The sequence below is a fragment of the Falco cherrug genome, chromosome 4 (genome assembly GCF_023634085.1).
Source record: "Falco cherrug isolate bFalChe1 chromosome 4, bFalChe1.pri, whole genome shotgun sequence".
Lineage (NCBI taxonomy): Eukaryota > Metazoa > Chordata > Aves > Falconiformes > Falconidae > Falco > Falco cherrug.
The window spans coordinates 40,774,001-40,788,833 of record NC_073700.1 but is presented as its reverse complement, the minus strand read 5'-3'; the positions used below and the strand labels follow the sequence as shown (position 1 = coordinate 40,788,833).

At 38.9% G+C, this 14,833-nt stretch overlaps 1 protein-coding gene across 29 annotated transcripts in view; it reads right to left on the bottom strand.

Annotated features, from left to right (window-relative positions):
* RBFOX1 (RNA binding fox-1 homolog 1) overlaps positions 1-14,833 on the bottom strand; it is a 918,315-nt gene that overhangs the window by 257,448 nt on the left and 646,034 nt on the right. For 11 of the 29 annotated variants that reach the window (XM_055709799.1, XM_055709801.1, XM_055709788.1 and 8 more), the window contains 2 exons: positions 6,920-7,074; positions 3,944-4,164 (listed from right to left, as the gene is read on the bottom strand). The exons of the other annotated variants lie outside the window; for them this stretch is intronic. In XM_055709799.1, the coding sequence (XP_055565774.1) occupies positions 3,944-4,030 (87 nt within the window). In that variant the 5' untranslated portion in view covers positions 4,031-4,164; positions 6,920-7,074. The remainder of the gene's footprint in view (positions 1-3,943; positions 4,165-6,919; positions 7,075-14,833) is intronic. 29 annotated transcript variants of the gene reach the window in all.

The following is a 14,833-nucleotide window of genomic DNA, read 5'->3' as shown; positions in this document are numbered from 1 at the left end:
GGTTTTCTGGTCACTACGCTAAATAAAAGCATACTTTAAAAAAATGCTGAACATATTCAGAAAAAAACACCATCCTTTTAACCTTTAAAGTAGCACATTTTGTATTAAATAGAATCGTTGCTCTATTTAGAATGTTCCAGTAGTTTATTGAAAAGTCTAAGTAATTTCACCTTTATTAGTTTGCATAATTATGTATATAAACTCCTCTTTCTCTGCTGAATGGAAATTGAGCCACCTAATCCAGCCATGTAATAAATAATTTAGCATCTATCATTAAAATGCCATATATTGCACTTGTGTTTTTGAAATATTTTATCATAATCCTAACATCGCAAATATCCAGAGCATTGCAACGATTTTATATACCCAGAACACTCAAAGCCACGAAACATGAAGCTAACATGGAGACGTTTAACTTATTATCGTACAAAACATACTACTCTTCTATGAATTGCAAAACAGTTTTTTTGATGCTGTACTTTGTAATTTCAATGAACAATGGAAAGTTATTTCCCAGGTTTGTTCTGAGAACAGGTAAGACAGTGCCATGGCGCACAGCCCCACTTCCCGACAGCAACGGTCCCACACCCCGGCCAACGCAGACGGGTCGTTTCCTTCTGCTGCCCACCACCCAGTGCCCATGCCACAATTCCCCCACGGGAATCGAATGACGAAACCGGGACACGAACCAAGGGCAGAAGACTATGTCCCTTACTGGATTGCCATTTAATCCTATATACCGTTGTTGGGTTCTTTTTACATCTCACCTGTCCGGAGCAAAAGGACAAAGTTTTGACACCCAGTGGCCCTGCTGCCCACAGCTGGCAGACTGCAGCACCTGCCCTGGTCCTCATGGCAGCACACTGGTGACAACCCTGCGAAGCCACCAGTACATCTTTTGTGCCAAGTCAGAAAACTTCTCTCCACCCACATGAGCCATAATGCTATTTATGCATCATTTGTACTTTCATGTGATTTTTTTTTCCTCCTACAGTTTCACCCAGGAGGAAGAAGGGAAAGGAAAGGATATTTTATTTTTCTCATTAAAAAAGTGTTCAGAAATCATAGGCAATAATACCATCATTCCAATCAGTTTTTTTTTAAAAGTATTTTTTTTTGTTGGAAAATAAAACCAAGTTTGCAAGTATATTTCACATAATTTGATAAATTCTGACATATCTGTAATTGAACAACTACCTTCTCTCTCTCCAAGAACATATGCATTCCATTCTTCATCATCTCACTCAAACATAGGATGTCATTAAGATGAATATAAATCTTACTAGAATAATACATGCACTTGGGAAAATAGACATGGCTCTACCTAAAGTGTTTCCACAGATGCATCCACAGTATCTGCCCTTTTTCCTTCATCCTAAATCTCACACACTCCAGTTCTCTGTGACAAGAGGGTGTGACAAAAGGAAGCAGAGGATGTTGGATAGAGTGTACTGATGAATTTAAGAAGAGAGGCTGGAAATGGCTGCACATACACAGCAAAAAGTAAAATAATATACAGCACTTGAAGGTGCAGAAGCCCTAAAGACTAACAGTCCTCCACAGAGATCTGAGCTCTCCTTTGCTCAATCACGCAACATAAAGCATAAAAAACCCCCACAACAATAGTCCCCTAAACCTCTACGCAACACTCTGTACACACTTTTCATATGCAATCTTGATGTAAATCCAATTGGAAATCATGGGGAATCCCTAATCAGAAATACATCTAGCTTCTGTAGAAATCCATGCAAATAAATACACTGCAATCTTATAAACCTCTAAAATGTTAAAACAGCCTTTTATTCAAAAATACTTTGAGGGCTGTGGCTCTTAACCTGCAACTCAGTAAAAATATTTGCATAATCAGTTTATCAAGGCGTATTTTTGAAGAAAATCTCCATTAAAGTTCTGAACATTATGTAATTACTGCTTAGAAGAGGATGATGTAAATATGCCTATCAAGTGTCCTTTGCATTATTTATTTTGGACACTTAGGTTTACCTTAAGAGACAAACAATAAGCATTCTAGTATCACAACCTGACTGCAGATACTGCAAATGCAGATCTAAAAGCTTGGGATGAGAAAGCGGTTCAACCATTTAATGTTCCAGTTCACCCACTGACAAGAACTTAAACATTCATTTTGTTTCCAAAATGCATTTTTCAGGTGTGACATGAGGGAGAGGGAGAGAAGAGGGGTGCCTAGGGTAGTATCCACATGAAGAACACTTTTCAACTGGACTTGTAAACCTACCTATTTTGTGGTAGAACAATTCTTATTGCTTGCCTATTTTAGACCTATGCTAATGGAGCAGCACAGGCCTGGATTTATCTTTCTAAGGAAAGAAAGAAAAGAAAAAAAGATTGAAATAAGGCATCCCGAATTTTCGAAGGGCCCTTTCTTCTAATCTGTCTGCTTGGATAATGCGTCCAGAGTGGCATTTTGTAATGACAGCAACTTTCCAACAAATCAATAGTTATTTAATTCCCAACAAGCTCTCGAGTCCATTAAACCTGATTACATTCACCCATTTCAGTTGGGTGCAGTTATTTTTCCTACACCGGCACTTAATCTATAACAGGAACTTATGAGAACTTTCAAAAGCAATTTCAACATCAATCAGCATAGAGTGAAAGGCACGATTTGCTTGTAATTATTTATTGGACAGGATGGCACAAGGTCTGACTGAGCTCTAGCGTCCGACCTTCACCCCCAAATTCTAATGGATATGAAGGCCTGCTTGACATGTTCAAGTGTGCTGCTGTGTCTCACTGCATAAAAAAATAGCATCAGCTTGCATGTCTCGGAAGACACAGCTTTTCTGTACCTGATAATGGCCACCATGCAATGCTATATTTCTATGTCAAACATATGTGTCTGATATTAAGCCTAAAGTGAGGAACAGAACTCACAGTCTTCAATTACTGGAAGGACCGATATGGGGAAAAAACATCTGTTTCAAGCTGTGATTGACCCTCTACATCAGCTAACTGTAAAGGAGCATAAAGAAAATGTACCTCTCCTCCACAGCTAATTCGATTGATCACTAGCGTGGCACAGAAGCGCTGTCACACACGTGTGCCTCTCGACCCTGTTAATGCACAGTATCTAACTACTGCCATTTACAGGGCACAGGCTTTTTAATTGTTCCAATTCTGGGAATGTTACTTGAATCCTTTCTTACTGTCTTCTTGTACTGTAAACTACAAAAATACTTTTTGCTCAATTAGCGTCTACTTAATCTATTCAAAATCCTAAGCCTACCAGCAGAAAATTCTGTAATACCACTTTCGGATAAAAAAAATAAAAAATACAATCCAAAACAGACAACACCAACACCAACTAGATCTAGTAATTGCCAGATCACTTCTGAAATACAGAACTCTTACCCCAAAGCAAGATCTTACACTTGCAGGGTTCAAAAGAGTTAATATGACGTGCATAATTATTCTGTGAAGGTGATACATTTCTATACACACAAAAACACAAACCCTTTTTCATTCAGGGTGATGCATAACATATGAATTAATGCATATTTAACACTATTCATATTTGCTGTGCTAAAGCACTTAACCTAAACACATCATGGTATGTTACTTTGTCTTATGACCTGCCGTGGGAATGCTGACTCCCTCAGAAACCTAGAATGGATAGCAAATCCTCTGCCCTGTGGTCAACCTCGTGAAGCAAAGGCATGAATGTTAAACAGCAGACAAATCAATACAAGCAAATATAGCTCAACTACACCATTTATTCAGCCATGAGAGATGTCAATACACAGATTAGGGTGATCCATCTTTTTGATTTCCTACTGTCTTCTCACTGACTACATGAGAGCTTTTGCCTGTATTAAAAGTGTTTGCTTTCTCAACCATAAAAATTCCAATTATTACTCTAAGTGCACTAGAGTTAAGTTGCTTGTTGGAAGCGGCCTTGCATTACCTGAACAAGTCCAGCGAAGTATGGTGCTGCCGGCAGAATCATTGGCACTCCATATGGATGTAGCAAAACTCCTTGAGACGACAACATGGTTTAAGTGATAGTATTACTCCCACTAAAGCTAAACACATCAATTGAAAGTTAGGGGAAAATCTATATACCAACTTCTTCCAAACTCAGAGCTAGAACCAAATAACTTCTGTCAGGGGCAAAGCCCACATCAGCTGTAAAAAAAAGAAAAAAATTGACGTCAGCAACTCAATGTTAAAATTTTCTTCAGAGACAACAGATAGAGACAACAGCTGCAAACCTAACTCTACCGAAAAAGGAAGGTGCTATTTTGGGACCAGCTTAAGTAACATGACTAACCAACTACTCTTCATCAGTTCAGATTTTTACGTACTAGACACATACAGATCAAATTGTGTACAGATCTACCGATTAGAATTAATTTTGCTATCAGTTCTGGCATACACATGACAACAGTTACTACTAGAAGCCATTTAGAAATTAATCAGATTTATCATGATTGCACAAATAAACATTTCCCTGTATTTATAAGCTGTTAAACGTTCATGTCAGAGTTTAAAGTTAGAGTCTGTTACATCGGATACATATTCTGTCCTGGTTTTTCTTGCTTATTTTAAATATTTGAGCTAACTAATGCAAGCTAACTACTTCTATTAGTGTAAATTATATTTTAATGGCTTTTCTAACCTTTTGTAACATCTATGTTGTTACATTTATCATAGCTTTTTTAACAAGAATGAATTTGACCTTTAGAGTATTTCATATCTGTTCTCCAATTAAACTTACACTCTCAGTGTAAGAGACAAAAGAGGGAAATTTAGGCTGTTTTCCCCCTAAAGAAAACAGATTCGCTTTTTAAAGTACTACTTGCAAGACAATCTCTTCCACAGCTAATAATTTTTACTTTAAAAAAAACCAAACTTAGTCATTAACACCTGTATCACGTGCAATGTATCTTCTACTGCAGATATGACTAATGGCAAGAATTACAAGTGAGCAAGATTTTTTTTTTTTTTTAATTCAATAAGAATTAGCAAGATGCTTAAAACTTCATGTTACAAGTAAAAAAAAAAAAAAATCCTCTCCTACGGGCTTTGAATAACCAGGGTGTTTCACATCACTAATTTCAGCTACTTGATTTTGTTGCATAATTACTTTTCCAGATAACTAATTGCAGACAAGATTTGATGTGATACTCAATTATTTAATGTCACATTTTGACCATCGTGAAAGGTTTTCAGTAATTGATTCTCATGTATCAAGGCAGCCGTGTTGCACGATTTAGAAATATACCTTAGCAGCTGCCCGCTGGCCCTCGTTACTAGCAGCCTTATACCACTTCTAACTTTAGATGTTGAATTGTGACCCTCTGTGATGCTCTTTTGAGAAACTGCCAATGAGGGCAGCAATTGTCACATGATGAAGCGATGTTTACCTAGTTCCACCTCCTGTTATAGAATCACTTCAGTTTTCTGTTGGGGATAATGCTGTTCACGCTGGTTATCTTGACTTATGCTTAGCTATTAATCATATTTCTTGCTCTTTTCTTATTAAGGAACAGAACCCTGCAGTTTAATTATTAAGCACACAGTAGGCTGACACATCGTGGTGTTTGCCAAAAGATTATCATAAATTCCAATACAAAACCAGTTATTAACTTTCATACAAAAATATATAAACAAAAGGTATATATGAGAAAGTGAGTTGCCATTACAACTCATTTAAAGGTATTTCATTTCTAAAAAAAAGTTCATTCTAAATATTACCTATTTGTTTGGCCTAACAGTGAGCTGCATTTGAAAAGAAAGAAGATTTCTTTCACCTAGGAATGGAGATTATAAAATGGATTCTGCAAGCTTTACTCAAACGACTCCAGTGGGACAATGGACGTAAATAAGGATTGTTAAATCGCTCTGTGAAATAGCTAGCCATTTTTTTGTTTCAGCATGTATGTATTTGATAAGATGTTAGAAAACCTGAGAGCAAGATGATTTGTAGAGGGAAGCACAAACTTAAGGGAAGCTTTTCTGTGATCTCTTTTGGGACAGTTTTGTTTAATATTTTCATTAATTATTTTGGCACAAGGCAACACGCTGATGAAATTTCTTGATGACAAAGTTGGACGATACCGTCAAGACTGAGAAGGATAAGAATATTATACAGAAAGAATTGCTCAAACTTATGGACTGCCTGAATAGAAATGGGCTGAAATTCAATAAGACAAAACGTAAGGTCATGCTTCTGCTAATAACAGAGGAGGAAAAGCCGGACCTCATTGCATCTGTTTAAGGAATTTGAACTGCCAGTGTGATGCAAATATGAAAAGGCAAATTATCAGTATTCCTTAATTAGTTTTATTTCTCAATTAATTTCCTAATTTCTTAGAGGTACTTCCAATAGCATACACTTCTCTATCCATATTTAAAAAAATGGCCACAGTCAACCACAACAGCTGTAGGGAAAGCCCTTTTTGCGCTGTTCAGTGGAATGGAGCGACTAATGTTATAACAGGAACCTAAGAAAGTTTGATTTGTTTACCCTAGCAAAACAATCTGTGAACAGGGAAGAAAACAGTAGGAGGAAGAGACTGTTTAGGCTAAGGAAAACCCTGACACACTAAAAATCAAGGAAAAACTAGTTATGCATACATTTAGGCTGAAAATATTTTAAGTTTTTTTTAAAGTACCCTGGTGTTGGCTAAGTGAGGGTCTAGAACAGCCTTCTAAATGCACAGTAACAAAGAAAGATAGCTTATAAAAGAAAATTATGTGATGCCAATAGCAGTGGTAGTCTGAACTCAGGAACTTATAGGAGGACCCTTCCAGCCCTTTGCAAGCAGTATAAACATTCAAGAACAATGAAAATATCAAACGTGTAAAAAGCATTTATATTTACTACATTGCAGATTGTAATATATGAAAATAAACTTTGAAAATAAACTGTAGTTACCTGTTTTAATGAAAGGATGCTTTGCTTGCCTCACTATAACAACATGCTTCTAAATGTATAGCTGTATGGCACTCCAAATCCGAGCTCTGACTTTCTGGGTGGGCTCTGTGATGATGTCCCATGTGTGCACCAGCTACCTAAGTTCGCACAAACCTCTGTGAATCAAAACCACAGAAGTACAATACAGCTTTACTCGCATCTCCGCCCCGTGCCAAATTCTGAACTTATGCCAATGCAACTATATCAGCTTCACCAGTTTATACCAACATATTTGTTCTCCCTCCCAGCCACAAAAAAAAAAAAAAGGAAATTTCTCTATAGTTTTACAGTTCACCATTAGTTAGCATTAATGGTCACTCCTGTTCTGCAGGAATACATTGAATATATGAAATTTGACCATATTGCTGAAGACTCAGAGAATGAGCCAGAAGAGTATTAAATATGTTAATAATTCTGTTTCAGTTTAGCAGGACCTCTGGCAAGATTAAGGTTAAGCATGGCCCTAATTTTTTTTGCTAGGACAGAGCTAGAACGGTCAGTTCTATGCACATCAATCACCTGTCTGAAGCCACCGAGGGTGACAGCACTTACTTCCTACCTACTCCTGGATTCTTACCCCCTGCAAAAAATTGAGCAAGTGTGTGGGTGGAAAACGGGAGATCATCTATTTTAAACAACTAAACAGCTTTCAGTTCCACTACATTCTAGAAAATTGTAATGCTGCTAGAAAAAAAGTGACATGCTAAGGTATTTGCAGTATGCTGATGGAGGGGGTGTTTCTTTCAGCTGTTTCCAAACCTCAGGGTGTTTTTCGGGGGTTTTGGTTTTAATTCAAATTTTTCAAGAACTTTTTGAAACTGAAAACTGATGTTAAAAACAGAAGACGAGAAAATAACAAGAAAATACATGAACGCTACTTTATATAAAATATGTATACACACAAAATACACAATTGTATTTGTTTCATTTCTGCAGAATTTTGCCTAAAGGCAAGTATTATTTATGAAAAGCTTGTTTTAAAGGTGAACAGCAAGCTTCACCTTTAGGTTAAGCAAGCTAAGGTAGCAGTAGAAGGTCACAAAATACAAAAGTATTTCAGGCCCAGCAGTCTAATGCCATAATATCATGTTTTAGCACAAAACTGAAGCTACTGACAGGAGAGCTCTAATAGTGATTTCACCATGGACTTGCTGAAAAGTAATTTGAAATGGGAAGGAAATGGTGACCACTGTACAGTACAGATGCACGCAGAAATAAAGTCAGAAGTATGCCCGAAAACGGAACAACACATTCAGGAAGAACAAGAACAATGAAAATGATGCAACAAGGGCCAAGGTTTTGAACCCAGCTGCATGTAATGCCTAATTGGCGCATTACACAATGACCAAAACACTTGTCCAGGCAAAATCAGGTGCCTAGTTTTGCTATATTTCAAGGTAAACAAACAAACAAAATAAACGGAAAGACTTCAGTAACTTCCCTGGAGCCACATTGCTTGGAAAAGGCAGATCCCTGCAATGCAGTCATCAGCCAATCAATGAAATGTGCCCTAATCAGATCCTGACAGAAGTAATCTATTTAGACCACCTTCCTGCCAAATAATTAATTCTTCTTAATGCCTGTATCTAGTTCAAAATACCACAAACAATGGTTCTTCCAAATGCTATTCCACACCAACGAACTTCAAATCATTTCTACTTCCTTCCAACACTGGGTTAACTTTCTCATCTCACAGATCATAAATAATTGAGGTACCACTTTGGCACCCTCTTTGTAGCTTATGGTATGTCATATCTGATTCCGTTAAGCTCTTCTCCAAGCCTCCCGCTTCCTGGCCACCTTTCCTATTGTCCAAATGCCCTGCATTTTACCTTTAACATTTTACTCAGTGGTTTTCTGGTAAAGGAAAACCCAGAGCTGACAGGATGAAGTAGTTTCCAGGTCTCCTGGTAGTTTCCATCATCTGTGGAAACTTTTGATTATTGTCCCTAAAAAAGAGTATTAGCAGATCAGTACCATGCATGCTCTGAAAGAGAAGGTGAGCCGCCACTGACAGCATTGCCAGAGGGAAGCAGACCCAGGCACTAAATCAGATACTGGTAGATAGAGCAAGCTGTCTGGAATGTCTTCCCCACCCTCCCAACCATGACTGATGCCACTTCTAGAACTACTCCGCTCATCTTCCAAAGACTATTTCCACTTTTCTGTAAAAAACATTTGGGACCAAAGGCTCTTCAAGGGCACCAGAAGCACTATCCGGACATGACCCCTGTCCTCAGCTGCTGACTCCATTCCACTTTTCCCAGCAAATCCCGAAGTACACGCAGGAGCTGTTCATGCCAAGTGTCAATTCCCCAGCCAACCCCGGCAGAACCAAAATACAATGTGGATATTTTAGTGCCTTTTAAAGTACAAATTATCACATATACAAACCAAAGATATCTACTGATCTCATATCAATACAGGTATGGCAGATATCAGAGTCTGTCAAGTTTATTAAGCATCTCCGTTTATACTAGTGTATAGGGCAAGAGTATAGAAGCTGTTTACAGCTGGGACAGCATATCTTTTTAAAGTGTGTGGAACACTTGTGGGATAAAGAACATTTGGTATTAACTTGTTTTTCTTCTGAACTTAAAAGTTTCTACTTGAAAATCACTTCAGCTCTCAAGAACAAATAAAAAACTAGCTGCAGTTCAAGATGAACCTAGCTGATTCTTTCAGTCAGAAAACAACAATGCTTCGCTTCCACTGAAGTTCAACTTTCTAGCCTTTTTCTTTTAAATATACAATGGTGGTAAATTGAGAGACTTCAAAGATAAAGATAAATACCCTGCTGACTACAAGAGCTTCAGACAGAATCACCTTACACAAAAATTGAGGAAGAATATTTGGGAAACAACTTGTAGCACTAGAAAACTCAAGGCTTTCACATTATAGGCCAATTGGTCTTGTATTATTTGAAGCGCAATATCTCAGCAAACATTGGTCTCTGAATACATGGCCAAACCTTTTTCTTTGGTTTGACTAACTCCAGACTTTCTTTTCTGTTGCTAGCACTGTGCGCTGCTTCACCTGCCACTCACCAGCTGAAGCATGGCACGCTTCCTTTGTGTTTCTTTTGGAATGCTCTCACAAAGATCACTTCTCTTCCCTCGTGCACTTTCCCACAATATGCCCTTTTACTACCTCAGCAACTATATGGTACTTGTTATCACCTTCAAGGGCTCACTTCAGCCTATTGCAACCCAAGCTAATCACGTAAACAACCAAAAGATTAATAACTTCTTCATATTGTCTTGAATATTACACTCCTTCCCCTCCTAACTACACTCAAAATGGCATCCAGGCTTTCTCCTGTAATGTCCCCATACCAGGTAAGAACATCCTATAAACATCTGGAAGTTTTATCATTCAGCTCAAAAAACCTCCTCTTGCCAGGATGCCACGCAGAAATACTTCCTGGGGATGAAGTGACTGCCGGGTGGGATGACCACCAACATCCCTTTTCCTCTGCAATTCAGCTGATAATTTGTAACAATCTTAGACTATAAATCTATTTTTAAGAGAACTGTGTCTGGTACAAGGAGATCACCTATAACATTAATATGAAAGAGTACACACATTCAAAAGGTACACATCTACTTTACTTTTTCAGGAACACGTGAAGGCAGAGATTTTTACAGAAGTGGCTTGCCCTCTTCTTCATCTTTAGAAACCTTCAGTTCCTGCTTAGACTGGATTGCTAGAGATAGACATTTGTCTCCTGAGAGCAGATAGAATGATTTACCCTTCAGTGAGTCGCAGAACACATTCACTTACATAGGCTATAAATGTATGCTGGAGAGAGGAAGCCAGGTTAGAAAATGAAGTTAAGGGATGCTCTGTGGCTGGACTTCCCTTTGGCTACAGGGGTAGGTAAGGATCTGCCATCAGCCATACGTATCATGGCACAGAACCAGAGAACAACCTGTGAATCACTGCTCCCTGAAAAAAACCAAGCAAATAGCTATAGGTGCCTTTCAACTTAGCAGTGTTTTCAAATGAATTAGATTCTGAATCACAAACAGATTGGTGGTTTTGTGCCATAATTTGTGTTAAAATTAAAGCAGGATTAATCTGGGAACTTCAGTTATTTAAGGTGCTGGACACTGAACTAGAAAGAAGGATAACATTAGACAGCAGTCACACCACAAATCGTCTTTTAAATCTACAAAGAGCGGCACAGCACACATGGCAATGCAAACCATTTGCAGGGCAGAGCTCCTTCAATGAACAGCTCCATGGCCCCGTACAATTCTATTTATGAAGGGAGCTTCTCTCTCTTGTAGCGGCCTGGATCACTCAAGAGAATTTAGCTGCACAGCTGGAGGAAAATACTATTGCTTTACCTACCAAGAGTTGATTTTGACATGTGTACATTACCACTTATGTACAACATCGAAGCTGTGCTGCATAGGTCTTCGCTGTGTTTCTTATGTCTTAATGAGCACAGCATTGCTTATTTTTTCTTATGCAGTTCCCTACCGGCTTTTACTACGTAATTCCTCTTGGCTGGATAGCATACCAAATCAGTTATACTTTCACTGTTGGCTTCTTCGGGAACAACCTCTTCTCCATCTCCAGGCTACTTCAGATATCTTTCACTACTCTGCTCTTGAGTTTATCTGTCATTTCTTAAAAAGTTGAGATAAGCCTCCAATCTTCACCCCCTTAATACACTCAGGATTTGCTGACAAGTAACAGCTACTCGTTCCCCTGAGTTCGTATTAATAGGACTGCACAGTGAATCTGAAGATGGTGTTAAACCATCCCTCCTGCCTGTATAAATACATCATTCAAGCACCCTATGATGACAAGTGCAACGCTCTGATTGCAGAAAACAGCATAGGGTAGATATCCTTAGCAAGCAGGGTGCCTTGGAGAAACAACTTATTCAACCCCCAAAATAATAAAGACCCTACAGGTCTTTAAAGGGGTCGGAGGGAATTTCTGTTCACAACTGACAAGTTTCATACTCTCCAGAGATAAAACATCAGGACTTGAAGGCATCAGACGTAATGCGAGCTGTAATTCAGCTCTATTCAAGACATTGGCAATAATTTCCAAATGCTGAAGGTTAGCCAAGCACTGCAAGAGAGGAGCACCTGAGGCGGGTAGGATTTGGCTACAAGAGTTAGAAAGTGCAGTTGATATGAAGGTTGCCTCCAAACCTGATACCACAAGGTTAAGAAAGCTCTTTCAGATTCATTGCTACTTGATGTCTGAAGTCAGTTCAGTCGCGTAGAGATCTCCTAAAGCAACTGTTTGGGGATGCACTTAATCCCATGTTCAGCAATTGAGCCCCCACTCCTAAGCTCAGCCTGACGGCTTACAGGCAGCTGCTGGGCACGGCCTGCCCGGCCAATGGGTCGCATGGCACAGCGGCATCTGCCTTCTCCTGGGATGGATGGATCCCTCTGGCCCATATCCGAGGGTCTGTGCCTCAGGCCAGGTCAGCGTGAGAGCAGTTGCTCTGGTACCCTGTGCAGGCACCCTCACCTGAACCCTGAACAGCTACTACACAGAAAAACTGCTTTGAAAGAATAAAGTTCCCCAGATTAAGCTTCAACAAAACATCCTGGGAATACAGTAAACAGATCTCACCTTGAAGAATCACATCACCCGTTTTCCTTCCTTCCCTCCCCCAAGACCATTTAGACAATATTCTACATATTCATTACACATTCCAGTCCTAAATAACTATTCTACCAAACAGTTGATTTTCTTCAGCAACCACAGCGGATACTGAATTCCTGTGACCCCTTGATTTCTCATGTTCTCTCTCACCACAGCTTCCTCAGGCCAGCACACACCTACAGGGATCGCGCTATTGATCAGAACAACAGACGATACAACAGGCGCTGAAGAACAGAAAACCGCAAGCCTGTTGTATCAATGCCAGATGGTAAGAGCCTTTCCTGTCATCCACTTCTCAACTTTTTTACTTTTGGTTAATTCCATTTTAAATTAGAAGGTAATAAAGAAAGAATAGCCTTTTTAATCTCACCTTCATTTAGGTTTTAATCCACCTTTGTCTGTGCCCTTGGAGCGCACCAGCAAAGGACTGGTGTAAATTTGTGCAAAGGAGGACAACAGAAGAGGCTTATTTCTGTTTTTATTGAAATCGGTACTGCGGCTGACTTCAGCTGATATTGAGGTTATTAGCTGGATACAAGCAGGATTTTGTTGCTTCAAGAAATAAGACAAAGAGTAAGTAGTCTCCTTCTAAGACCTGAGATGTGCCCAATTCTCCTGCACTGCACCATAGGATCAGACACGAAAAATTTAACTCAAACTCTTTGACCGAGAGCATCTTACGTTTTCTCAAGATTTTTAAACTCTGCTTTAAATGCAACCCATAATACTGTCTAGTAAAAAAAAAAAAAAAAGCAAAACAGCAAATTGCATGGAACAAATGGAAACAAAAAAAGAAAAGAAATGTAATATTGCCCTGTAAGTTTTGAATTTTCTTGCTCAAGAAACTCGAACCACAATGAAAGTTCATATCCTGTTGGTCCCACAGACATAACTTTTGCACATCTGGATTATAAATGCTGTTATTGGAACATCCCGCTGGTATTGCAATGACAAAAAAAGTGCTGCGTAGCTATTTCTACAGAACTGTCAGATTTCAGAATAATTAACAAATCAACTGGGACTAGTGAATTCTAATATAAATGATTTTCAAAGGTTTTTATATCCCTCTCAATTTTTTTCTTAATGTCTCCTTCACAACCTTAGATGCTTGTGTGATCTAGTACTACCACATAAGCAATGGAAGTTAACAACTTCTGTTGCTGTCTACGAATCTGTTTGACTATTTGTGGCACTAGTAACAGTGCTAATTTTCCTGAATTCTTGTCCTCTACTGTTCAGCCCTGATTAGCTCTTTCAGATTATACAAAGTGAAAACACTGAACAGTTTTGTGCTCCATAGTCCTAACTCTTCACGAAGCTGTGCAAACAGTGTCCCCTACCACAGATCAGATGCTGCTGGCTGTAACTCAGCTTCCTTCACAAATCTGTGAAAATAACCTTCCCTTACAATCTTCATAAAGCAGTTTCAAAGTTCATTTTCTGCTGGAAGTAGGCACCACCACGTGCATAATTTTAGTGCAAATAAGCGCTTAAAACTATTCTCAAGCAGAATATACAGGAAGATGATGATGAAAGAAAATGCATGTAAACTGTAAAATGCATTAATGTTACAGCATAGCCAAGGATAACATCCTTAGTGGATGTTAATAAACTGTGTTGATCTACCGCCACAGAAATTCTCATCCCAGTTTTCTCTCCCATTAAAATCCATCTCTGTGTTGCATACCGTGAAAAAAATAGTGACTGCTCTGTTCCCACACGGACATTTGAAGACACCTGCATGGTTTCTTTGGTTGTACAGGAACACATCTGTTTGTTCATAACAAGCAGTTCCTAAGAGACACACCCTACCAAACCATCTAACAATAAACATTATGGAAAGAAAAACAAACAAAAAAACCAACGAAACCCAAACCCACCGCTCCTCCCCCACCCTGCAGTGGGTTTCTGGAAACACTTTGAAAACAAAGTTCCCTACAAACAGCACAACCCTGGCATTCCTTTGGTTTTTAGATAAACTATTTAGAAGGTCCTGTTTGAGTTTCCATTTGTCACATCTTTGTGGAGCATCAAAACTGCAAGTGTAATCCTCCAGGTCTACTGAGGAGCAGTTACTGACACTTGAAGAGAGCTGAAATCCCTGGTCTACATCCACGTCTTTGGCTGCTGATGCACACAGATAGGTGAGAGGGAGAGTTACAAAGTATTTCTAACAAGCCCTTGCCCAAAGTGAGGAATTTTCATTCTGTCCTAAAAAACTGGATGACATTTTGC